This window comes from Oncorhynchus keta, chromosome 24, assembly GCF_023373465.1.
Source record: "Oncorhynchus keta strain PuntledgeMale-10-30-2019 chromosome 24, Oket_V2, whole genome shotgun sequence".
Classification (NCBI taxonomy): domain Eukaryota; kingdom Metazoa; phylum Chordata; class Actinopteri; order Salmoniformes; family Salmonidae; genus Oncorhynchus; species Oncorhynchus keta.
Window position 1 is genome coordinate 33,312,384 of NC_068444.1, and position 26,893 is coordinate 33,339,276.

The following is a 26,893-nucleotide window of genomic DNA, read 5'->3' on the forward strand; positions in this document are numbered from 1 at the left end:
TCCAGCCATGCTGCCTTTGGTGCAGTATTCAATACACAAAGCAGAGAGAGGACTGACACACACACAGAGACAAACCGCTGCCTGTGTAAGTCAACCCACACAGATATGCACCTTGCGAGATACTGTGCAGTGCACACACTCTCTATGCCGGAGGTAGAACGTGTGTTGGAATGATTGAGTGGTTTTGCAGGCAGAAATGGGGAGGTGGGAGTGCATTGAGCATTGAGCCAAATTCCGACATGGAACTAGGGACATTTGTCCTGATTCCATGTTACTGTTTCAGAGGAAGGGTTTATGGGAACTGCAGAGTGTGTGTGTGATTGCGAGTGTTTTGAGGAACCCCAGGCGAGGAGTGATAGAGAAGCCTCTATCTCTGCATCAGGAGGAGATGGGAGGAGACACACACACACACCAAAGCTTCACACACACTCAGACACGTGTACGGGAGAGGAAAGAGAAGCAAATCAAGGTCTTCTGCTGTGTGTCTAAAGAAGGTGTGTGTGTGTGTGTGTGTGTGTGTGTGTGTGTGTGTGTGTGTGTGTGTGTGTGTGTGTGTGTGTGTGTGTGTGTGTGTGTGTGTGTGTGTGTGTGTGTGTGTGTGTGTGTGTGTGTGTGTGTGTGTGTGTGTGTGTGTGTGTGTATCAAGCTGCAGTTTATATTTTATATGTGTTAGTCTATTGTCACAGGCAGATGAGCCTTGTAATAGTCTTGCGTTGTTCCCGGGTTTGACTTGGAGAGATACTCCTGCATGTGTGTGTGAGTGTGTGTGTGTGTGTGTGTGTGTGTGTGTGTGTGTGTGTGTGTGTGTGTGTGTGTGTGTGTGTGTGTGTGTGTGTGTGTGTGTGTGTGTGTGTGTGTGTGTGTGTGTGTGTGTATGTGTCTCGGCTACAGATGCTAGCTGACAGTATTTGAACCCTGCGATAATCTCATTCAGAGCTCTGACAGGCAGAATTAGCATACATAGTGGCTATATTTTCATACGAAGAATATTCAGTTGGAATGTTGTTATCTATGTTATTTCAACCACACACACACACACACACACACACACACACACACACACACACACACACACACACACACACACACACACACACACACACACACACACACACACACACACACACACACACACACACTCTCTTTCTTTTTGTTTCAATTACACAGACTCACAATTCTTATTTTAACTACTCATAAGCAATATGTTTTCCCAAAACTCTTAATGATCAATTAAAGGGGAAGTTGAGGCGGAACTAACCCGTCTGTAAGTATTGCTGAGAAAACACTCCGGGTAAGATCATAACTGGAGGTGTGCCCAACAGCAGTGTAAGGCTAGTAGCCAGTCCATCTAATGGAGTAGAAGTTAAATATGTTGTTCTCCAACAGCTTAGTCTGATCATTAGTGTTCTCTTTAAGTTCTCTTTAAGTTCACTCAGCATTATTAATGTAAACACACACACACACACACACACACAGACTTCCTGACGGGCCGCACCCAGGTGGTGAGGGTAGGCAACAACATCTCCACCCCGCTGATCCTCAACACTGGGGCCCCACAAGGGTGCGTTTTGAGCCCTCTCCTGTACTCCCTGTTCACCCACGACTGCGTGGCCACACACGCCTCCAACTCAATCATCAAGTTTGCGGACGACACAACAGTGGTAGGCTTGATTACCAACAACGACGAGACGACCTACAGGGAGGAGGTGAGGGCCCTCGGATTGTGGTGTCAGGAAAATAACCTCACACTCAATGTCAACAAAACTAAGGAGATGATTGTGGACTTCAGGAAACAGCAGAGGGAACACCCCCCTATCCACATCGATGGAACAGTAGTGGAGAGGGTAGCAAGTTTTAAGTTCCTCGGCATACACATCACAGACAAACTGAATTGGTCCACCCACACAGACAGCATCGTGAAGAAGGCGCAGCAGCGCCTCTTCAACCTCAGGAGGCTGAAGAAATTTGGCTTGTCACCAAAATCACTCACAAACTTCTACAGATGCACAATCGAGAGCATCCTGGCGAGCTGTATCACCGCCTGGTACGGCAACTGCTCCGCCCACAACCGTAAGGCTCTCCAGAGGGTAGTGAGGTCTGCACAACGCATCACCGGGGGCAAACTACCTGCCCTCCAAGACACCTACACCACCCGATGTTACAGGAAGGCCATAAAGATCATCAAGGACAACAACCACCCAAGCCACTGCCTGTTCACCCCGCTATCATCCAGAAGGCGAGGTCAGTACAGGTGCATCAAAGCTGGGACAGAGAGACTGAAAAACAGCTTCTATCTCAAGGCCATCAGACTGTTATACAGCCACCACTAACATTGAGTGGCTACTGCCAACACACTGACTCAACTCCAGTCACTTTAATAATGGGAATTGATGGGAAATGATGTAAAATATATCACTAGCCACTTTAAACAATGCTACCTAATATAATGTTTACATACCCTACATTATTCATCTCATATGTATACGTATATACTGTACTCTATATCATCTACTGCATCTTTATGTAATACATGTATCACTAGCCACTTTGTTTACATACTCATCTCATATGTATATACTGTACTCGATACCATCTACTGTATCTTGCCTATGCCGCTCTGTACCATCACTCATTCATATATCTTTCTGTACATATTCTTTATCCCCTTACACTTGTGTGTATAAGACAGTAGTTTTGGAATTGTTAGTTAGATTACTTGTTGGTTATTACTGCATTGTCAGAACTAGAAGCACAAGCATTTCGCTACACTCACATTAACATCACCATGTGTATGTGACAAATGCAATATGATTTGATTTGACAAACACACACACACACACACACACACACACACACACACACACACACACACACACACACACACACACACACACACACACACACACACACACACACACACACACACACACACACACACACACACACACACACACACACATGAAAGGGCACACAAATACTCAGAGAACTAGAATTGGCTCAGGAGGTCATGAGGGGAGGGGAGAATATTGTCTCTCGGTGAAGGGTGATAACATGTCTCATAACAGAGAGATGAAGAAAGAGTGAGCGAGAGAGAGACAGAGGGAGAGACGAAGAAGAAGGGAAACAGAAAGAGAGAGATGGATGGAGAGAACATGTAATGGATGTGCATTGAATCTCTAGGCTGCACATGTATCTGCAGTGATAGCACGCACCTCACTGTCTGACATCAGAGAGACGAAGAGAGGGGGAGAGGGAGAAAGAAAGAAAGAAAGCGAGAGATAGAGATAGAGGGAGACAGAAAGACAAACCAGACAGAGATAGAGAGCGATGGAGGGGTAAAAGGAGAGATGAAAAACATACCTCCAGGATCTTGCATCGTTCCGACTCACAGTCGTGGTCCTCACAGGGTTGGAACATCCCCAGGGTGACGCAGTTCAACAAGATCACCAGCATGGAGGCTCGTTCAAACCACGTAGAGGATAGGGAGTTAAGGAACGCAATGGAGAGGTGCTAGAATCATACACAGCCTTACATAAAATACAAAAGACACAGACATTAGAGTATGCATTTTGTACTTTGCATTCATTAGGATCCCCATTAGCTCCAGCCAAGGCAGCAGCTACACTTCCTGGAGTCCAAACAGGAATAAAATAATTACATCACAACAAAACAACAGCCTACATCATAAACAAAATAATACAATACATTATTACATTATCACTCTATCACAAATGTACAATTTAAAATGTACAATACTACAATAATACAATATTACACTGTGTGTGTGTGCGTGTGTTGAGTGCATGTGTTAAAGTGTGTGCGTATGCGAGTGTTCGTCCGCGTTGTGCCGCGAAGTGATGTTTGATCTGATTTTTTTAAATCTGATTTTACTGCTTGCTTGAGTTACTTGATGTTGAAGAGAGTTCCATGTAGTCATGGCTCTATGTAGTACTGTGCATTTCCCAGACTGAACTGGACTTAGGGACTTGTGAAGGGACCTCTGGTGACATGTCTCGTGGGGTAACTGTGTCTGAGCTGTGTGTTAGGGACTTGTGAAGGGACCTCTGGTGACCTGTCTCGTGGGGTAACGGTGTCTGAGCTGTGTGTTAGGGACTTGTGAAGGGACCTCTGGTGACATGTCTCGTGGGGTAACGGTGTCTGAGCTGTGTGTTAGGGACTTGTGAAGGGACCTCTGGTGACATGTCTCGTGGGGTAACGGTGTCTGAGCTGTGTGTTAGGGACTTGTGAAGGGACCTCTGGTGACATGTCTCGTGGGGTAACGGTGTCTGAGCTGTGTGTTAGGGACTTGAGAAGGGACCTCTGGTGACATGTCTCGTGGGGTAACGGTGTCTGAGCTGTGTGTTAGGGACTTGAGAAGGGACCTCTGGTGACATGTCTCGTGGGGTAACGGTGTCTGAGCTGTGTGTTAGGGACTTGTGAAGGGACCTCTGGTGACATGTCTCGTGGGGTAACGGTGTCTGAGCTGTGTGTTAGGGACTTGTGAAGGGACCTCTGGTGACATGTCTCGTGGGGTAACTGTGTCTGAGCTGTGTGTTAGGGACTTGTGAAGGGACCTCTGGTGACCTGTCTCGTGGGGTAACGGTGTCTGAGCTGTGTGTTAGGGACTTGTGAAGGGACCTCTGGTGACATGTCTCGTGGGGTAACGGTGTCTGAGCTGTGTGTTAGGGACTTGTGAAGGGACCTCTGGTGACATGTCTCGTGGGGTAACGGTGTCTGAGCTGTGTGTTAGGGACTTGTGAAGGGACCTCTGGTGACATGTCTCGTGGGGTAACGGTGTCTGAGCTGTGTGTTAGGGACTTGTGAAGGGACCTCTGGTGACATGTCTCGTGGGGTAACGGTGTCTGAGCTGTGTGTTAGGGACTTGAGAAGGGACCTCTGGTGACATGTCTCGTGGGGTAACGGTGTCTGAGCTGTGTGTTAGGGACTTGTGAAGGGACCTCTGGTGACATGTCTCGTGGGGTAACGGTGTCTGAGCTGTGTGTTAGGGACTTGTGAAGGGACCTCTGGTGACATGTCTCGTGGGGTAACGGTGTCTGAGCTGTGTGTTAGGGACTTGTGAAGGGACCTCTGGTGACATGTCTCGTGGGGTAACGGTGTCTGAGCTGTGTGTTAGGGACTTGTGAAGGGACCTCTGGTGACATGTCTCGTGGGGTAACGGTGTCTGAGCTGTGTGTTAGGGACTTGTGAAGGGACCTCTGGTGACATGTCTCGTGGGGTAACGGTGTCTGAGCTGTGTGTTAGGGACTTGTGAAGGGACCTCTGGTGACATGTCTCGTGGGGTAACGGTGTCTGAGCTGTGTGTTAGGGACTTGTGAAGGGACCTCTGGTGACATGTCTCGTGGGGTAACGGTGTCTGAGCTGTGTGTTAGGGACTTGAGAAGGGACCTCTGGTGACATGTCTTGTGGGGTAACGGTGTCTGAGCTGTGTGTTAGGGACTTGTGAAGGGACCTCTGGTGACATGTCTCGTGGTCCTTCTGTAGCTCAGTTGGTAGAGCATGGCGCTTGTAACGCCAGGGTAGTGGGTTCGATTCCCGGGAACACCCATACGTAGAATGTATGCACACATGACTGTAAGTCGCTTTGGATAAAAGCGTCTGCTAAATGGCATATATTATTATTATTATATCGTGGGGTAACGGTGTCTGAGCTGTGTGTTAGGGACTTGTGAAGGGACCTCTGGTGACATGTCTCGTGGGGTAACGGTGTCTGAGCTGTGTGTTAGGGACTTGAGAAGGGACCTCTGGTGACATGTCTCGTGGGGTAACGGTGTCTGAGCTGTGTGTTAGGGACTTGTGAAGGGACCTCTGGTGACATGTCTCGTGGGGTAACGGTGTCTGAGCTGTGTGTTAGGGACTTGTGAAGGGACCTCTGGTGACATGTCTCGTGGGGTAACGGTGTCTGAGCTGTGTGTTAGGGACTTGTGAAGGGACCTCTGGTGACATGTCTCGTGGGGTAACGGTGTCTGAGCTGTGTGTTAGGGACTTGTGAAGGGACCTCTGGTGACATGTCTCGTGGGGTAACGGTGTCTGAGCTGTGTGTTAGGGACTTGTGAAGGGACCTCTGGTGACATGTCTCGTGGGGTAACGGTGTCTGAGCTGTGTGTTAGGGACTTGTGAAGGGACCTCTGGTGACATGTCTCGTGGGGTAACGGTGTCTGAGCTGTGTGTTAGGGACTTGTGAAGGGACCTCTGGTGACATGTCTCGTGGGGTAATGGTGTCTGAGCTGTGTGTTAGGGACTTGTGAAGGGACCTCTGGTGACATGTCTCGTGGGGTAACGGTGTCTGAGCTGTGTGTTAGGGACTTGAGAAGGGACCTCTGGTGACATGTCTCGTGGGGTAACGGTGTCTGAGCTGTGTGTTAGGGACTTGTGAAGGGACCTCTGGTGACATGTCTCGTGGGGTAACGGTGTCTGAGCTGTGTGTTAGGGACTTGTGAAGGGACCTCTGGTGACATGTCTCGTGGGGTAACGGTGTCTGAGCTGTGTGTTAGGGACTTGTGAAGGGACCTCTGGTGACATGTCTCGTGGGGTAACGGTGTCTGAGCTGTGTGTTAGGGACTTGTGAAGGGACCTCTGGTGACATGTCTCGTGGGGTAATGGTGTCTGAGCTGTGTGTTAGGGACTTGAGAAGGGACCTCTGGTGACATGTCTCGTGGGGTAACGGTGTCTGAGCTGTGTGTTAGGGACTTGTGAAGGGACCTCTGGTGACATGTCTCGTGGGGTAACGGTGTCTGAGCTGTGTGTTAGGGACTTGTGAAGGGACCTCTGGTGACATGTCTCGTGGGGTAACGGTGTCTGAGCTGTGTGTTAGGGACTTGAGAAGGGACCTCTGGTGACATGTCTCGTGGGGTAACGGTGTCTGAGCTGTGTGTTAGGGACTTGTGAAGGGACCTCTGGTGACATGTCTCGTGGGGTAACGGTGTCTGAGCTGTGTGTTAGGGACTTGTGAAGGGACCTCTGGTGACATGTCTCGTGGGGTAACGGTGTCTGAGCTGTGTGTTAGGGACTTGAGAAGGGACCTCTGGTGACATGTCTCGTGGGGTAACGGTGTCTGAGCTGTGTGTTAGGGACTTGTGAAGGGACCTCTGGTGACATGTCTCGTGGGGTAACGGTGTCTGAGCTGTGTGTTAGGGACTTGTGAAGGGACCTCTGGTGACATGTCTCGTGGGGTAACGGTGTCTGAGCTGTGTGTTAGGGACTTGTGAAGGGACCTCTGGTGACATGTCTCGTGGGGTAACGGTGTCTGAGCTGTGTGTTAGGGACTTGTGAAGGGACCTCTGGTGACATGTCTCGTGGGGTAACGGTGTCTGAGCTGTGTGTTAGGGACTTGTGAAGGGACCTCTGGTGACATGTCTCGTGGGGTAACGGTGTCTGAGCTGTGTGTTAGGGACTTGTGAAGGGACCTCTGGTGACATGTCTCGTGGGGTAACGGTGTCTGAGCTGTGTGTTAGGGACTTGTGAAGGGACCTCTGGTGACATGTCTCGTGGGGTAACGGTGTCTGAGCTGTGTGTTAGGGACTTGTGAAGGGACCTCTGGTGACATGTCTCGTGGGGTAACGGTGTCTGAGCTGTGTGTTAGGGACTTGTGAAGGGACCTCTGGTGACATGTCTCGTGGGGTAACGGTGTCTGAGCTGTGTGTTAGGGACTTGTGAAGGGACCTCTGGTGACATGTCTCGTGGGGTAACGGTGTCTGAGCTGTGTGTTAGGGACTTGTGAAGGGACCTCTGGTGACATGTCTCGTGGGGTAATGGTGTCTGAGCTGTGTGTTAGGGACTTGTGAAGGGACCTCTGGTGACATGTCTCGTGGGGTAATGGTGTCTGAGCTGTGTGTTAGTTGTTTGAACTGACAGCTCGGAGCTTTCAACACGTCAATACATCTGTGGCATTGTGTCATGTGACAAAACTGCACATTTTAGATTGGCCTTTTATTGCCCCCACCACAAGATGCACCTGTGTCATGATCATGTTGTTTAATTAGCTTCTTGATATGGTACACTGTCACGGTTGTCGTAAGAATGGGACCAAGGCGCAGCGGATGTTGAGTTCCACACATTTATTTCAAAGTGAAACTTTAAGCAAAAACAATAAATCAATAAACGAACAACAAAACGTGACAACGTGGTGCACAGGCACAAACACAAAACAATATCCCACAAACACAGGTGGGAAAAATAGCTACTTAAATATGATCCCCAATTAGAGACAAGGATTACCAGCTGCCTCTAATTGTGAATCATACAAAACACCAACATAGAAAATATAAACTAGAACACAACATAGACATTATAAACTGGAATACCCCCTAGTCACGCCCTGACCTACTACACCATAGAGAAACAAGGGCTCTCTATGGTCAGGGCGTAACACACACCTGTCAGTGGATGGATCTTGGCAAAGTTGGAGTTGTGCACAAAGTTGGAGAGAAATCAGCTTTTTGTGCATATGGAACATTTCTGGGACTTTTATTTCAGCTCATGAAACATGGGACCAACACTTTACATGTTGCGTTTATATTTTTGTTCAGTATACAGTACCAGTCAATCCGTGTGTCATCCGTGTGTCTTAAAGCATCAGCAAAGCTCAGTGGGTATAGCTGATTCGATTAAAACATATAGGATGTGTCTATATATGGAAAAATACACGTTTTAAAATTTCAACCAATTGATTGGTCAAAAGAACAGACGGCTCTCGGTCAACCAAGATTTTTATAGTCGGGAAGAGCCCTAGCATATCGATACACTGGTACATAAACACACTTTACTGAAGGCTAGCGGTAGGTCAATAGTAAAATTTTAAAAAAGTAAGGGGCCAAGACAGCTACCTTGAGGCATGCCTAACTCGACCTGATTTACATTAGAGAGGCATCCATTAAAGAACACCCTCTATGTTCTGTTAGATAGGCAACTCTCGATCCATGATATGGCAGAGGATATGAAGCCATAACACATATGTTTATTCAGCAGACTATGATTGATAATCTCAAAAGCTGCACTGTAGTCTAACAAAACAGCTCCGACATTCTTCTTATTATCAACTTATTTCAGCCAATCATCAGTAATTTGTGTCAGTGTTGTACATGTTGAGTGCCCTTCCCAATGTATCGAGTCAAAAAAATCATTAAAAAGCTTAAAGGAACAAGAACAATCTACACAGATTCAGTGTTGAATAATGACTTGCTCAGATAACTTTTGAGAGAGAGTGAATGAGAGCGGGCGAGAGAGAGAGCGGGCGACAGACAGACAGACAGACAGACAGACAGACAGACAGACAGACAGACAGACAGACAGACAGAATCAGTCCGAGAATCACTTCTAAAAGTAAAGACAGTTTGTTGTATTGGACATATAATTTATTGACCACCTGAGCATTCTGAATCTGGTTAGAGGATGAACTGAAGCCAACGATGTGAGCACAATCAATATGGAAGGTAAACAACCATTTATAAACACAGACGAACCTGTGCCTGATATAATAAAGACACACCCAAACACGCTGTGAAAGCTACAGATAATAGATCAACACAGTCAGTAACCTCACTTCACCCCAGTTAACTGTGTTAAACACCAACACCGTTTGTCATCCCAGTGTGCGTGCGTGTGCCTTTGCTGTGTTAGGACAAACGACCTGTCATTTTTTAAATCCCATTAGAAAACACCCAGTCGTCCATCACACCAACCCACAATGCACTGGGGTCAGACTGGGTCCACAGCAGGTGCAGTGCTCGGCGTGGGATGAAGACACTGATCTATAGGCAGTTTTGTGTTTTTCACCTTAATGGTTCAGGCTGGGTTTGAGGGAATATGAGTTGATCTTAGATTCGGTTCCGACGGGAAACATCTACCTGGAGCGCAGGGCTAAATACCAAAGGAAACACTGTTTTTCCTACATCCAAAGGAAACACTGTTTATCCTACATCCAAAGGAAACACTGTTTATCCTACATCCAAAGGAAACACTGTTTATCCTACATCCAAAGGAAACACTGTTTATCCTACATCCAACGGAAACACTGTTTATCCTACATCCAAAGGAAACACTGTTTATCCTACATCCAATGGAAACACTGTTTATCCTACATCCAAAGGAAACACTGTTTATCCTACATCCAAAGGAAACACTGTTTATCCTACATCCAAAGGAAACACTGTTTATCCTACATCCAACGGAAACACTGTTTATCCTACATCCAAAGGAAACACTGTTTATCCTACATCCAAAGGAAACACTGTTTATCCTACATCCAACGGAAACACTGTTTATCCTACATCCAAAGGAAACACTGTTTATCCTACATCCAAAGGAAACACTGTTTATCCTACATCCAAAGGAAACACTGTTTTTCCTACATCCAAAGGAAACACTGTTTATCCTACATCCAATGGAAACACTGTTTATCCTACATCCAATGGAAACACTGTTTATCCTACATCCAACGGAAACACTGTTACTCGCATACACAATGATACACCAAAGGGATTCAATTAAACGCAACACACCAAAGAACAGGAAGAGAGGAAATGCATCATCATCAAACAGGAAACAAAGAACTATAAGAGTGCCTGGCGGCAACAGCCAGCCCTGGTTACCGTAACTGAGGGAAAAGCAGAACAAAGAGACTAGACACCCATGACTGTATTGTTATCATGGTTTGACAAGGAAATTATACTACATCACTCGCTTTATATACACACACACACACACACACACACACACACACACACACACACACACACACACACACACACACACACACACACACACACACACACACACACACACACACACACACACACACACACACACACATACACATACACACACATACACACACACACACCAAACTGCAACCCCACGGCAACTCGCTACATACACTTGTATTCTACGTGGAATACTTTTCATACTTAATAGTTGTAACTTTCTAAACAGAGCAACTTTCCCCTCTTGGACTAGCGATGGACTGTGTGGTGTCACTATGTCACCACTGGCATCTGGCCTGGTGACTATCTTCATTCATAATGGAAACACTGACAGACAGAGTAGGGACAAATTAATAATGTACACAGATAGATACATTAATACTGGACACACATACACACACTCACATTAATAATGTACTTATTGTCTGGCTAATCAGCAGTTGATCAATGGCGTTGGGTTGACACACACTCATTTCTATTACAGCTCTAACGGTGGACAGAAAGAGAGATGGGTGGACCAGCAAATCAACCTACCACATTTTTACAGTTCAATAGACACCACCAGAGCAATACAGGTGTATAACTCACCTTTCACATGCTATCGCAAACCCAAGTTAAAATTGTGTGTGTATGTCACGCCCTGGTCGAAGTATTTTGTGTTTTTCTTTATGTATTTGGTCAGGCCAGGGTGTGACATGGGTTTTTGTATGTGGTGTGTAGCTTAGTGGGATTGTAGATTAGTGGGGTGTTGTAGGAGAGTCTATGTCTGTCTGAAGTGGTTCTCAATCAGAGGCAGGTGTTTATCGTTGTCTCTGATTGGGAGCCATATTTAGGCAGCCATATTCTTTGGTTGTATTGTGTGTGATTGTCCTGAGTGTCTTGATGGCCTTAGTCTGTGTCAGTTTGCACCAGTTAAGGCTGTTTCGGTTTTCACTACGTTTATTGTTTTGTAGAGTTTGTGTTTTGGATTTGTGTTACGTTGTGTAAATAAACATGGATCACAATATACGCGCTGCAGTTTGGTCCGACTCTCCTTCACCATTAGAAAACCGTGACAGTGTAGAGCTTCCTATTGGTTAAAACTGATACTTCCCAAGTGGGAAACTAGGGATCATTTTTTTGTCCCCCACCCCCGTCAAAGTTGCCCATCCCTGGTTTCTTACGAACGTCCTACTCCACAGTACAGACGTTATACTCACAGAAGAAATGGATCACCGATCAAAATGTTGTACAGGGAGGCAGCGAGAGATAAAAGAAGAAAACAAAACATAAAAAATGACTAATCTAATCGATAATTACTTATTAAAAACTGCCCTTCTCTCCTCCCTTCCCTCCCTCCCTTCGTTACTCCCCCTCTTCAGTTTCGGATTCGTAATTAAACAGAAAAGTGTGTGTGTGCTGGAGAATGACACACACACAGAGAAACACCTTGTTGGTGTCAGCACATAAACAAATGATGAAGCCCTGAGGGATGGTTTCAATTAGATCAGACACACAGGGATATGCTCTGTCAAAAACCCTCTCTGACGGCAAGAGCTGTCACCACACACACACACACACACACACAAACACACACACAGCCTCGTTAGAGAAAGCAGGATCAAACATTCGTCAACACCTTCCAGTGTATTCTTGTACAGCATCCTTCCCTCATCGGGGTCCCCTCAGACACACACACACACCTTTCTCAAAGCCAATGCCTCGTCCTTCAATGAGGGGAAAACCATTTTAAAGCCCTTAATGTCCTTCCCTCCAGCCATCCTTCCTTCCCCCTCTAATGATAGAACTCACACACTAGGACACAAACAACAAGTCCATACATTCCTGAGAAACAACAGAGAGACGGAGGGAGAGAGAGAGGAAAAAAAGAGAGAGGGAGAAGGAAAGAACGATAGAGCAAGAGAGAGAGAAACATGACTATAGAATGTGATGGAGAAGAAACTTTAGATTAAGGGTTTGGGTAAACTTTCATATCACTAGGGGTGAAATGCTGTTTTCACTCAGAGTGTTGTTCTTTCTCTGTGCATGAGTTCTCGTAACCGTACTTCTTCCATAAACAACAACAAAAAAAGCCCTCGCTCAGTCAGCTCTATCATTTAAACATTTTATTCTGACAGACTTTAGTCAGTGTCAAGCCTTCCTTAGCTGTTCAAAAGGAGACTACTCTCTTTCACTCATCTTGTTGTGTCTCTCTCTTCTTCAATCTCAATATGTTTTTCTCTCAGTATAGAGTGGTCATGTTTGATTCAGGATCAGAGTACTTCACACTGCAAGACTACAGTTATCTCCTCAAAAAGAAACATGGACTTTTCTCTCCCCTCTCTCCTCCATTTTCTCTCTCTCTCTCTCTTCTGTCTACCTATCCCCAGGCTCTTCTCACTATCCTCCCTCACACCTCACCCTATTTTCTCATCTGTCCCCTCTTTGAACGAGTCAGTGAAAACATGACATCATCCCCTGGTTTGACGGACAGGTGGGGAGGAGACAAGTGTGGTGACATTCAATAGCCAATCCGTGTGAATAGCCGGAACCACTGGGCTGTGAAGTCACGACACATTGGGTACACTTTTTAAAAACCTGTGTCTGTCTGTCTAGAACTTCCTGAAAAGGGCAGGCTGGGAGTTTGGGTTGGAACATGGGGGGAGGAGAGAGATGAAAGCAGTAGACTGTATTACATGGAGGAGAGGAGAGGAGAGGAGAGGAGAGGAGAGGAGAGGAGAGGAGAGGAGAGGAGAGGAGAGGAGAGGAGAGGAGAGGAGAGGAGAGGAGAGGAGAAAGGGAGGGAGGGATGGTATGTATATTTGGAGAGAGAAGGGGAGCGAGGAAGGGGGAGGGGGAGATGTGACTAGAGAGAGGCCCTGTTCACATTCAATCTCTCAGAAAGTGATAGGAGGAGAAAGAGATGGGGAGAGGAGAGGTAGAGAGAGATTGGGAGAGGAGAGGCAGAGAGGGAGCGGGGAGAGAGGGATGGGGAAAGGCAGAGAGTGAAGAGGAGAGAACTACGAGAGGTGGCAAATGAGGATTTAGTGTTTTGTCACCTTTGTTTCTCAGAGAGAGGAGTTAGAATGAAATCGTGGAACTGTGGTTTAATTGGAGCTGTTCACAGTCTAATGTTTCTGGACAGGAAATCGTTGCCGAGGCGATTACAAAATGGCCTCCGAAAACAGTCAAGAGGGCTGCTGCCATCGCTCTCTTTAATATATCTTCTCTCTCTGTCTGTATCGTTCTCTCTCTCTTTCTCTCTCTCTGATATAGTATAGTATGCAGTATGTATGCACATTCTGTACCTCAGAGGCCAAACTTTTCAAAGCTTCAGAAACACACACCTTAAACCCGCAGGTAGAACTGCAGGGAAAAGTTCCTGAAAAGGCCAGAAACAACCTCTCCCCGCACATACCCTTATCTCTTCCCCTCCCTACCTCTCCTTCCCACCCTCTCCACCTCTCCTTTCCTCCCTCTCCACCCCTTCGACGCCGCTCAAAACTTCTCAAAGCTCTCTCACATCTCTCTCTCAAACATTTTCTCTCACTTTCTGTCTCCGCCAGCGTCTCCCCATCTTTTTGTGAAGGGATTGACAGAGATGAACCCGCTTGGGGGGAAAGCTGTGAACGTGTCAGAATGAAAAGAGAGATAGAAGAGAGAGGAGAGAAAAGGCGGGAGTATTCTCATGAAAGATTTACTGTGTGTGTGTGTGTGTGTGTAAAAGCGAAAGAGACAGGTGCAGACCTCAATGTTAAACACACAGGACTAAGTGTAAGAAGTTGTAACTTTGAAGTTCTCTGATGTCCGCACTGCTATGTGCTACATCATTAAATCCCTCTCTTCAAACACGGTTTTCAAACATACTATTTTAGACGCTCTGCTTTCCTCATTCCAGACGGACAGCTAGTTCACCTCTGGAATGCTCTCTGGAGAGGAAGTCGACTGAGAGGAAGTGCGACGACCTACCTCTCGAGAGGTGCGGAACATCAAACTGCAGTCGATTTTATTCCACACTCGCATCACAACGTTACCATTCAGTGTATATGCATGCTTTTAGAGTGTTATGGAAAGCAGTGTCGTTACTATAGCTTCGAAGAGACGCCGTAAATGCGCAAGTCACTGTGCACCTGGTCCCAGTCTCAGATAATCCAGCATGGTCACACATTATAATCTGCTATTCTCTCCCTCCTCTGCCTCATTGCTTCTCCCGGTCCTCCTCTCAACAGAACAAAGTCACCCACCTGTGCTTCTATGCTCTGTGCTTTAAGGGTAAATACCGAATGTTACGCCATAAAGCCAGACAATGGCTGAGTCCATGTAACTAATAGTCCCATCATCTCCAGTGCCTTAAATAGCCTGGTGCGCCCAACCGTGCAGTCGCTCTCTCTTTGTCTCTCTCTTTACATCTGTGCAGTCTCACTCTTCTTCTCTCCTCACTTAAAGAAGAGTTACACGGTGGATAAACATTGAGATTATTGTTTGAGTTTATTATTATTTTTTCTCGCCCTAATTTGCCTCATGTTTTAGGATTGTTGGAGCTATGTGGAATTACAGTTTGACTGCAGCCCAGCCAGGCTAAATTGAAGTGATGTGTAGTAGTGTACCAACAGGACAGCACGGCCTTATCGTCAAGGTGACTGACTCCACGGTGGTAGAAATGTGACTGCAGCCCAGACAGGCTAAATGATGTGTAGTAGTGTACCAACAAGACAGCACGGCCTTATCGTCAAGGTGATTGACTCCACGGTGGTAGAGATGTGACTGTGCAGGAGACCTTGGGATGCTCAGCTGATTCCAGGACTCCGGAAACAGCATTTCTTAGCAACCGACAGTCCGCAGCAGAGGTGTGTGTGTGTGTGTGTGTGTGTGTGTGCGTGTGTGTGTGTGTCCGTGTGCCTATCTGTCTGGACATCTGTAAGATAGGGTGGGTAAACCCAAGAGAGAACAGGGGAGATATTATTTTTGGGATGGGGGATACCTGGTTAGTTGCACAACTGAATGCATTCAACCAAGATGTGTCTTCCACATTTTACCCAACGCCTCTGAATCAGAGTGGGGGTGCTTTAATCAACATCCACGTCATTGGTGCCCAAAGAGCAATATAGTTTTATGGGGGTTAACTGCCTTGCTCAAAGGCTGAACAGCAGATTTGTCCACCTTGTATGCTCAGGGATTGGAACCAGCAACCTTTCGGTTACTGGACCAACGCTCTTAACCACTAGGCTACCTGCCGCTGACTGGATGTGACCAAACAGCTCTCTCCAGCTCTCAGGATACGGTTATGTATTTATTTAGTAAAGGTTTAATATCTCAAGTAAATAGTAAAGTCTTTATATGGTCAATTCCATTTATAACGATGTTTCACTGAAAATGTATGCTGCCAAACAAATATCCTCTAGTTTAACACTAAAGCAGCTCTGAATTAAAACAAAAAAATTACTATTTTTTTTTGTCATGCCTGCTTCCGTTCTAGACTTTTCCAAAATAAGTCTATATAACACACTGTGTTAGAATCTTAATATCACAAACACAACTGGAGTTATAACCAGTTTTAGGAGGGCATGTCATTTTGTGAATGGTTTTCCCCCCATTGCCCCTCCTTCTCCTGACAGTTGAATGTGCAGTGCTCAGTTGACAGTCACCCCGAGAGTAGTTTAGATTCCTCGAAACGGAGCCTAAACTATACCGAAACAAATTTCACACGTACAACAACAGATGAAATAAATTAACTAAAATATGATGGGTGAGAAAGGGGATGAATGGGGGAGTTGATGAGTGAGGGGATGCGAACAATGTAGAAGTATGTAAATCACCAATTGTGAATTAAAAACAGGGTCGGCCATTCTACTGTATTGATCTATTCTAATCTCAAAACAGTGTACCCTATATCCATAGGCGGAAATCCCAGGGGGGACGGGGGGGACACGACCCCCCCATCCTGGGAAAAATATGATTTGTCCCCCCAATATATCACTGTAAACATAACTATGTCATTTCAATAATATTAATAATACGCTATGAAAGCACTTGTGCTGATTATAGACACTTAATAGCGTGTTTTTAGGTTTCAAAATATTGCGATCCCCCGCCCTTTGCCTCACAATGGTTTGATCCACTGCCAGTTCCTTATCTGGCAGGTAACAGAGGGTTCGTATCTACTTTCTGAAAGGCACTCAATGCACGTAACTGAAGTGAGGTTAATCCAGTCAATCGCGCTATAGCAATGTTTTTTTTTTTTTAATGTTGGCAGGGTTTACACACACACTAGCTGAATTTGCAGAGCTAGCGGGCAAACATTGACTATCAAGCTAGCTAGTACCTATTCCATTTATGTGGCGTCGTCAAAGATAGAATCTTTGCTATCGTCAGTTTATTCCAAGATCAGCATGCAGCTGTAGTGCTTCAAAGTCCCTGTGATAAGGTTAGCGATAAATTGAACTCCCAACTGAACAGAACTGCACTCTCTTCTACCATTGTCTTAAATATCTTTAATGGTCTCGTTGCAAAAACTAAATTGTCGCTATGGGACTTTGAAGCACGTGTGCTGATCTTGGAGTAAACTGACAATAGCAAAGATTATAGCAAACACCACAGTAACGGAATTGGTGCTCGCTACCTTTGCAAATTGAGATATTGCTGGAAGCCAGCCAATATGAAACAAACTATATTAAAATTACAAAATGTTGCAGCATATGTTGTGTAAATGGTGAACTCACACAGCTGTCAACTCTTGTCACTGCAATCCATTTCACATTTGCTAGCTACCTTTTAGATCGAAGCCCATATAGAATGATAGAAGATAAGATGATAGAAGCCCATAAAGAATGATAGAAGATAAGATGAAGCCCCTCTCCTACTGTAAATAACCTGCACACTGTGTGTGTGTGTGTGTGTGTGTGTGTGTGTGTGTGTGTGTGTGTGTGTGTGTGTGTGTGTGTGTGTGTGTGTGTGTGTGTGTGTGTGTGTGTGTGTGTGTGTGTGTGTGTGTGTGTGTGTGTGTGTACGTGCGTGCAGCTAGCCAGCCAGGTAGAAAAATGTCAGTACACCAGAACGCAAAGCAAGAACCCTAGTAGCCTAAGACTAGTTGATAAAATGTTCATTAGAAAGAAGTGAAATGCTAATGGAAACGTTTCACAATGATGTCATTAGGCAGATCAGGCAACAGAGGGCACACAGACAGCAGAGCTGGGGACAGATGGGCTGGGACAGACTGGCAGAGACAGACTGGCAGGGACAGACTGGCAGATCAGGCAACAGAGGGCACACAGACAGCAGAGCTGGGGACAGATGGGCAGGGACAGACTGGCAGATCAGGCAACAGAGGGCACACAGACAGCAGAGCTGGGGACAGATGGGCAGGGACAGACTGGCAGAGACAGACTGGCAGGGGCAGACTGGCAGATCAGGCAACAGAGGGCACACAGACAGCAGAGCTGGGGACAGATGGGCAGGGACAGACTGACAGAGACAGACTGGCAGGGACAGACTGGCAGATCAGGCAACAGAGGGCACACAGACAGCAGAGCTGGGGACAGATGGGCAGGGACAGACTGGCAGAGACAGACTGGCAGGGACAGACTGGCAGATCAGGCAACAGAGGGCACACAGACAGCAGAGCTGGGGACAGATGGGCAGGGACAGACTGGCAGAGACAGACTGGCAGGGACAGACTGGCAGATCAGGCAACAGAGGGCACACAGACAGCAGAGCTGGGGACAGATGGGCAGGGACAGACTGACAGAGACAGACTGGCAGGGACAGACTGGCAGATCAGGCAACAGAGGGCACACAGAGGGCAGGGACAGACTGACAGAGACAGACTGGCAGGGACAGACTGGCAGATAAGGCAACAGAGGGCACACAGACCGCAGAGCTGGGGACAGATGGGCAGGGACAGACTGACAGAGACAGACTGGCAGGGACAGACTGGCAGATCAGGCAACAGAGGGCACACAGACCGCAGAGCTGGGGACAGATGGGCAGGGACAGACTGGCAGAGACAGACTGGCAGGGACAGACTGCCAGATAAGGCAACAGAGGGCACACAGACCGCAGAGCTGGGGACAGATGGGCAGGGACAGACTGGCAGAGACAGACTGGCAGGGACAGACTGCCAGATAAGGCAACAGAGGGCACACAAACCGCAGAAATGGGGACAGATGGGCAGGGACAGACTGACAGAGACAGACTGGCAGGGACAGACTGGCAGATCAGGCAACAGAGGGCACACAGACCGCAGAGCTGGGGACAGATGGGCAGGGACAGACTGGCAGAGACAGACTGGCAGGGACAGACTGCCAGATAAGGCAACAGAGGGCACACAGACCGCAGAGCTGGGGACAGATGGGCAGGGACAGACTGGCAGAGACAGACTGGCAGATCAGGCAACAGAGGGCACACAGACAGCAGAGCTGGGGACAGATGGGCAGGGACAGACTGGCAGAGACAGACTGGCAGGGACAGACTGACAGAGACAGGGAGTCTCAGGTAAGTTTGTTGAGTCTTTGTTTGGCAACATTATGAAAGGTTCTACATTTGTAAAATAGGGACATAATTGGGAAATGCCATGGATACCCCCACTCTCAACTTAAACTGGTGACTGAACTAAGATTTGTTTAAGGCAATGGTTTGCTGTTGTGATTAATTGTGTAGTTTTGGGTACTGGTAGTTAGGAGTACGGCAAACACCTTATTTCTTTTCTAGGAGACAGACTGTGAGTCAGTGAGGGTGGTGAAAGGGAAAGAGCCAGGGAGAGAGACTTCAGAGGACAGTGTCACAGCCACGGCAGGATCAGGTGTCAACCTTGTTGCCAGCAGCACCAGTATAGGGGACAGTGACACAGCCACGGCAGGACCAGGTGTCAACCTTGTTGCCAGCAGCACCAGTATAGGGGACAGTGTCACAGCCACGGCAGGACCAGGTGTCAACCTTGTTGCCAGCAGCACCAGTATATGGGACAGTGTCACAGCCACGGCAGGATCAGGTGTCAACCTTGTTGCCAGCAGCACCAGTATATGGGACAGTGGCACAGCCACGGCAGGACCAGGTGTCAACCTTGTTGCCAGCAGCACCAGTATAGGGGACAGTGTCACAGCCACGGCAGGACCAGGTGTCAACCTTGTTGCCAGCAGCACCAGTATAGGGGACAGTGTCACAGCCACGGCAGGACCAGGTGTCAACCTTGTTGCCAGCAGCACCAGTATATGGGACAGTGGCACAGCCACGGCAGGATCAGGTGTCAACCTTGTTGCCAGCTGCACCAGTATAGGGGACAGTGTCACAGCCACGGCAGGACCAGGTGTCAACCTTGTTGCCAGCAGCACCAGTATAGGGGACAGTGGCACAGCCACGGCAGGACCAGGTGTCAACCTTGTTGCCAGCAGCACCAGTATAGGGGACAGTGTCACAGCCACGGCAGGACCAGGTGTCAACCTTGTTGCCAGCAGCACCAGTATAGGGGACAGTGTCACAGCCACGGCAGGACCAGGTGTCAACCTTGTTGCCAGCAGCACCAGTATAGGGGACAGTGTCACAGCCACGGCAGGACCAGGTGTCAACATTGTTGCCAGCAGCACCAGTATATGGGACAGTGTCACAGCCACGGCAGGACCAGGTGTCAACCTTGTTGCCAGCAGCACCAGTATATGGGACAGTGTCACAGCCACGGCAGGACCAGGTGTCAACCTTGTTGCCAGCAGCACCAGTATAGGGGACAGTGTCACAGCCACGGCAGGACCAGGTGTCAACCTTGTTGCCAGCAGCACCAGTATAGGAGACAGTGTCACAGCCACGGCAGGACCAGGTGTCAACCTTGTTGCCAGCAGCACCAGTATAGGGGACAGTGACACAGCCACGGCAGGATCAGGTGTCAACCTTGTTGCCAGCAGCACCAGTATAGGGGACAGTGACACAGCCACGGCAGGACCAGGTGTCAACCTTGTTGCCAGCAGCACCAGTATAGGGGACAGTGACACAGCCACGGCAGGACCAGGTGTCAACCTTGTTGCCAGCAGCACCAGTATAGGGGACAGTGACACAGCCACGGCAGGACCAGGTGTCAACCTTGTTGCCAGCAGCACCAGTATAGGGGACAGTGACACAGCCACGGCAGGACCAGGTGTCAACCTTGTTGCCAGCAGCACCAGTATAGTGGACAGTGGCACAGCCACGGCAGGACCAGGTGTCAACCTTGTTGCCAGCAGCACCAGTATATGGGACAGTGTCACAGCCACGGTAGGACCAGGTGTCAACCTTGTTGCCAGCAGCACCAGTATAGGGGACAGTGTCACAGCCACGGCAGGATCAGGTGTCAACCTTGTTGCCAGCAGCACCAGTATAGGGGACAGTGGCACAGCCACGGCAGGACCAGGTGTCAACCTTGTTGCCAGCAGCACCAGTATATGGGACAGTGTCACAGCCACGGCAGGATCAGGTGTCAACCTTGTTGCCAGCAGCACCAGTATAGGGGACAGTGACACAGCCACGGCAGGACCAGGTGTCAACCTTGTTGCCAGCAGCACCAGTATAGGGGACAGTGACACAGCCACGGCAGGACCAGGTGTCAACCTTGTTGCCAGCAGCACCAGTATAGGGGACAGTGTCACAGCCACGGCAGGATCAGGTGTCAACCTTGTTGCCAGCAGCACCAGTATAGGGGACAGTGGCACAGCCACGGCAGGACCAGGTGTCAACCTTGTTGCCAGCAGCACCAGTATATGGGACTGTGTCACAGCCACGGCAGGACCAGGTGTCAACCTTGTTGCCAGCAGCACCAGTATAGGGGACAGTGTCACAGCCACGGCAGGATCAGGTGTCAACCTTGTTGCCAGCAGCACCAGTATAGGGGACAGTGGCACAGCCACGGTAGGACCAGGTGTCAACATTGTTGCCAGCAGCACCAGTATATGGGACAGTGTCACAGCCACGGCAGGACCAGGTGTCAACCTTGTTGCCAGCAGCACCAGTATAGGGGACAGTGACACAGCCACGGCAGGATCAGGTGTCAACCTTGTTGCCAGCAGCACCAGTATATGGGACTGTGTCACAGCCACGGCAGGACCAGGTGTCAACCTTGTTGCCAGCAGCACCAGTATAGGGGACAGTGTCACAGCCACGGCAGGACCAGGTGTCAACCTTGTTGCCAGCAGCACCAGTATAGGGGACAGTGACACAGCCACGGCAGGACCAGGTGTCAACCTTGTTGCCAGCAGCACCAGTATAGGGGACAGTGACACAGCCACGGCAGGACCAGGTGTCAACCTTGTTGCCAGCAGCACCAGTATATGGGACTGTGTCACAGCCACGGCAGGACCAGGTGTCAACCTTGTTGCCAGCAGCACCAGTATAGGGGACAGTGTCACAGCCACGGCAGGACCAGGTGTCAACCTTGTTGCCAGCAGCACCAGTATAGGGGACAGTGACACAGCCACGGCAGGACCAGGTGTCAACCTTGTTGCCAGCAGCACCAGTATAGGGGACAGTGACACAGCCACGGCAGGACCAGGTGTCAACCTTGTTGCCAGCAGCACCAGTATAGGGGACAGTGACACAGCCACGGCAGGACCAGGTGTCAACCTTGTTGCCAGCAGCACCAGTATAGGGGACAGTGACACAGCCACGGCAGGACCAGGTGTCAACCTTGTTGCCAGCAGCACCAGTATAGGGGACAGTGACACAGCCACGGCAGGACCAGGTGTCAACCTTGTTGCCAGCAGCACCAGTATAGGGGACAGTGACACAGCCACGGCAGGACCAGGTGTCAACCTTGTTGCCAGCAGCACCAGTATAGGGGACAGTGACACAGCCACGGCAGGACCAGGTGTCAACCTTGTTGCCAGCAGCACCAGTATAGGGGACAGTGACACAGCCACGGCAGGACCAGGTGTCAACCTTGTTGCCAGCAGCACCAGTATAGGGGACAGTGACACAGCCACGGCAGGACCAGGTGTCAACCTTGTTGCCAGCAGCACCAGTATAGGGGACAGTGACACAGCCACGGCAGGACCAGGTGTCAACCTTGTTGCCAGCAGCACCAGTATATGGGACTGTGTCACAGCCACGGCAGGACCAGGTGTCAACCTTGTTGCCAGCAGCACCAGTATAGGGGACAGTGTCACAGCCACGGCAGGATCAGGTGTCAACCTTGTTGCCAGCAGCACCAGTATATGGGACAGTGTCACAGCCACGGCAGGACCAGGTGTCAACCTTGTTGCCAGCAGCACCAGTATAGGGGACAGTGGCACAGCCACGGTAGGACCAGGTGTCAACATTGTTGCCAGCAGCACCAGTATATGGGACAGTGTCACAGCCACGGCAGGACCAGGTGTCAACCTTGTTGCCAGCAGCACCAGTATAGGGGACAGTGACACAGCCACGGCAGGACCAGGTGTCAACCTTGTTGCCAGCAGCACCAGTATAGGGGACAGTGACACAGCCACGGCAGGACCAGGTGTCAACCTTGTTGCCAGCAGCACCAGTATAGGGGACAGTGTCACAGCCACGGCAGGACCAGGTGTCAACCTTGTTGCCAGCAGCACCAGTATAGGGGACAGTGACACAGCCACGGCAGGACCAGGTGTCAACCTTGTTGCCAGCAGCACCAGTATAGGGGACAGTGGCACAGCCACGGCAGGACCAGGTGTCAACCTTGTTGCCAGCAGCACCAGTATAGGGGACAGTGACACAGCCACGGCAGGACCAGGTGTCAACCTTGTTGCCAGCAGCACCAGTATAGGGGACAGTGTCACAGCCACGGCAGGACCAGGTGTCAACCTTGTTGCCAGCAGCACCAGTATAGGGGACAGTGTCACAGCCACGGCAGGACCAGGTGTCAACCTTGTTGCCAGCAGCACCAGTATAGGGGACAGTGTCACAGCCACGGCAGGACCAGGTGTCAACATTGTTGCCAGCAGCACCAGTATAGTGGACAGTGGCACAGCCACGGCAGGACCAGGTGTCAACCTTGTTGCCAGCAGCACCAGTATATGGGACTGTGTCACAGCCACGGCAGGACCAGGTGTCAACCTTGTTGCCAGCAGCACCAGTATAGGGGACAGTGTCACAGCCACGGCAGGACCAGGTGTCAACCTTGTTGCCAGCAGCACCAGTATATGGGACAGTGTCACAGCCACGGCAGGACCAGGTGTCAACCTTGTTGCCAGCAGCACCAGTATAGGGGACAGTGTCACAGCCACGGCAGGACCAGGTGTCAACCTTGTTGCCAGCAGCACCAGTATAGGGGACAGTGTCACAGCCACGGCAGGACCAGGTGTCAACCTTGTTGCCAGCAGCACCAGTATAGGGGACAGTGTCACAGCCACGGCAGGACCAGGTGTCAACCTTGTTGCCAGCAGCACCAGTATAGGGGACAGTGTCACAGCCACGGCAGGACCAGGTGTCAACCTTGTTGCCAGCAGCACCAGTATAGGGGACAGTGTCACAGCCACGGCAGGACCAGGTGTCAACCTTGTTGCCAGCAGCACCAGTATAGGGGACAGTGTCACAGCCACGGTAGGACCAGGTGTCAACCTTGTTGCCAGCAGCACCAGTATAGGGGACAGTGTCACAGCCACGGTAGGACCAGGTGTCAACCTTGTTGCCAGCAGCACCAGTATAGGGGACAGTGGCACAGCCACGGCAGGACCAGGTGTCAACCTTGTTGCCAGCAGCACCAGTATAGGGGACAGTGTCACAGCCACGGCAGGACCAGGTGTCAACCTTGTTGCCAGCTGCACCAGTATAGAGAACAGTGGCACAGCCACGGTAGGACCAGGTGTCAACCTTGTTGCCAGCAGCACCAGTATAGGGGACAGTGACACAGCCACGGCAGGACCAGGTGTCAACCTTGTTGCCAGCTGCACCAGTATAGGGGACAGTGGCACAGCCACGGCAGGACCAGGTGTCAACCTTGTTGCCAGCTGCACCAGTATAGGGGACAGTGGCACAGCCACGGCAGGACCAGGTGTCAACCTTGTTGCCAGCAGCACCAGTATAGGGGACAGTGTCACAGCCACGGCAGGACCAGGTGTCAACCTTGTTGCCAGCAGCACCAGTATATGGGACAGTGTCACAGCCACGGCAGGACCAGGTGTCAACCTTGTTGCCAGCAGCACCAGTATAGGGGACAGTGGCACAGCCACGGCAGGACCAGGTGTCAACCTTGTTGCCAGCAGCACCAGTATAGGGGACAGTGGCACAGCCACGGCAGGATCAGGTGTCAACCTTGTTGCCAGCAGCACCAGTATAGGGGACAGTGTCACAGCCACGGCAGGACCAGGTGTCAACATTGTTGCCAGCAGCACCAGTATATGGGACTGTGTCACAGCCACGGTAGGACCAGGTGTCAACCTTGTTGCCAGCAGCACCAGTATATGGGACAGTGTCACAGCCACGGCAGGATCAGGTGTCAACCTTGTTGCCAGCAGCACCAGTATAGGGGACAGTGGCACAGCCACGGTAGGACCAGGTGTCAACCTTGTTGCCAGCAGCACCAGTATAGGGGACAGTGTCACAGCCACGGCAGGACCAGGTGTCAACATTGTTGCCAGCAGCACCAGTATATGGGACTGTGTCACAGCCACGGTAGGACCAGGTGTCAACCTTGTTGCCAGCAGCACCAGTATATGGGACAGTGTCACAGCCACGGCAGGATCAGGTGTCAACCTTGTTGCCAGCAGCACCAGTATAGGGGACAGTGTCACAGCCACGGCAGGACCAGGTGTCAACCTTGTTGCCAGCAGCACCAGTATAGGGGACAGTGTCACAGCCACGGCAGGACCAGGTGTCAACCTTGTTGCCAGCAGCACCAGTATAGGGGACAGTGTCACAGCCACGGCAGGACCAGGTGTCAACCTTGTTGCCAGCAGCACCAGTATAGGGGACAGTGACACAGCCACGGCAGGACCAGGTGTCAACCTTGTTGCCAGCAGCACCAGTATAGGGGACAGTGACACAGCCACGGCAGGACCAGGTGTCAACCTTGTTGCCAGCAGCACCAGTATATGGGACTGTGTCACAGCCACGGCAGGACCAGGTGTCAACCTTGTTGCCAGCAGCACCAGTATAGGGGACAGTGTCACAGCCACGGCAGGATCAGGTGTCAACCTTGTTGCCAGCAGCACCAGTATATGGGACAGTGTCACAGCCACGGCAGGATCAGGTGTCAACCTTGTTGCCAGCAGCACCAGTATAGGGGACAGTGGCACAGCCACGGTAGGACCAGGTGTCAACATTGTTGCCAGCAGCACCAGTATATGGGACAGTGTCACAGCCACGGCAGGACCAGGTGTCAACCTTGTTGCCAGCAGCACCAGTATAGGGGACAGTGGCACAGCCACGGCAGGACCAGGTGTCAACCTTGTTGCCAGCAGCACCAGTATAGGGGACAGTGACACAGCCACGGCAGGATCAGGTGTCAACCTTGTTGCCAGCAGCACCAGTATAGGGGACAGTGTCACAGCCACGGCAGGACCAGGTGTCAACCTTGTTGCCAGCAGCACCAGTATAGGGGACAGTGTCACAGCCACGGCAGGACCAGGTGTCAACCTTGTTGCCAGCAGCACCAGTATAGGGGACAGTGTCACAGCCACGGCAGGACCAGGTGTCAACCTTGTTGCCAGCAGCACCAGTATAGGGGACAGTGTCACAGCCACGGCAGGACCAGGTGTCAACATTGTTGCCAGCAGCACCAGTATAGTGGACAGTGGCACAGCCACGGCAGGACCAGGTGTCAACCTTGTTGCCAGCAGCACCAGTATATGGGACTGTGTCACAGCCACGGCAGGACCAGGTGTCAACCTTGTTGCCAGCAGCACCAGTATAGGGGACAGTGTCACAGCCACGGCAGGATCAGGTGTCAACCTTGTTGCCAGCAGCACCAGTATAGGGGACAGTGTCACAGCCACGGCAGGACCAGGTGTCAACCTTGTTGCCAGCAGCACCAGTATATGGGACAGTGTCACAGCCACGGCAGGACCAGGTGTCAACCTTGTTGCCAGCAGCACCAGTATAGGGGACAGTGGCACAGCCACGGCAGGACCAGGTGTCAACCTTGTTGCCAGCAGCACCAGTATAGGGGACAGTGACACAGCCACGGCAGGACCAGGTGTCAACCTTGTTGCCAGCAGCACCAGTATAGGGGACAGTGTCACAGCCACGGCAGGACCAGGTGTCAACCTTGTTGCCAGCAGCACCAG

General features: G+C 50.0%; 1 protein-coding gene and 1 long non-coding RNA gene across 3 annotated transcripts in view; one reads left to right on the forward strand and one right to left on the reverse strand.

Annotated features, from left to right (window-relative positions):
- The window catches only part of cacna1g (calcium channel, voltage-dependent, T type, alpha 1G subunit), a 360,095-nt gene that overhangs the window by 219,034 nt on the left and 114,168 nt on the right, over positions 1-26,893 (reverse strand). The window contains 1 exon segment of the mRNA XM_052478432.1: positions 3,361-3,472. Coding sequence (XP_052334392.1) covers positions 3,361-3,472 — 112 coding nt within the window.
- LOC127911447 (uncharacterized) lies at positions 21,542-24,940 on the forward strand. Of its 2 annotated transcripts, none has more exons than XR_008078564.1 (3): positions 21,542-21,573; positions 24,598-24,660; positions 24,787-24,940. It is a non-coding gene; the product is annotated as an uncharacterized LOC127911447 (long non-coding RNA). The 2 variants fall into 2 exon arrangements; XR_008078565.1 differs by lacking the exon at positions 21,542-21,573 and adding an exon at positions 22,928-22,959.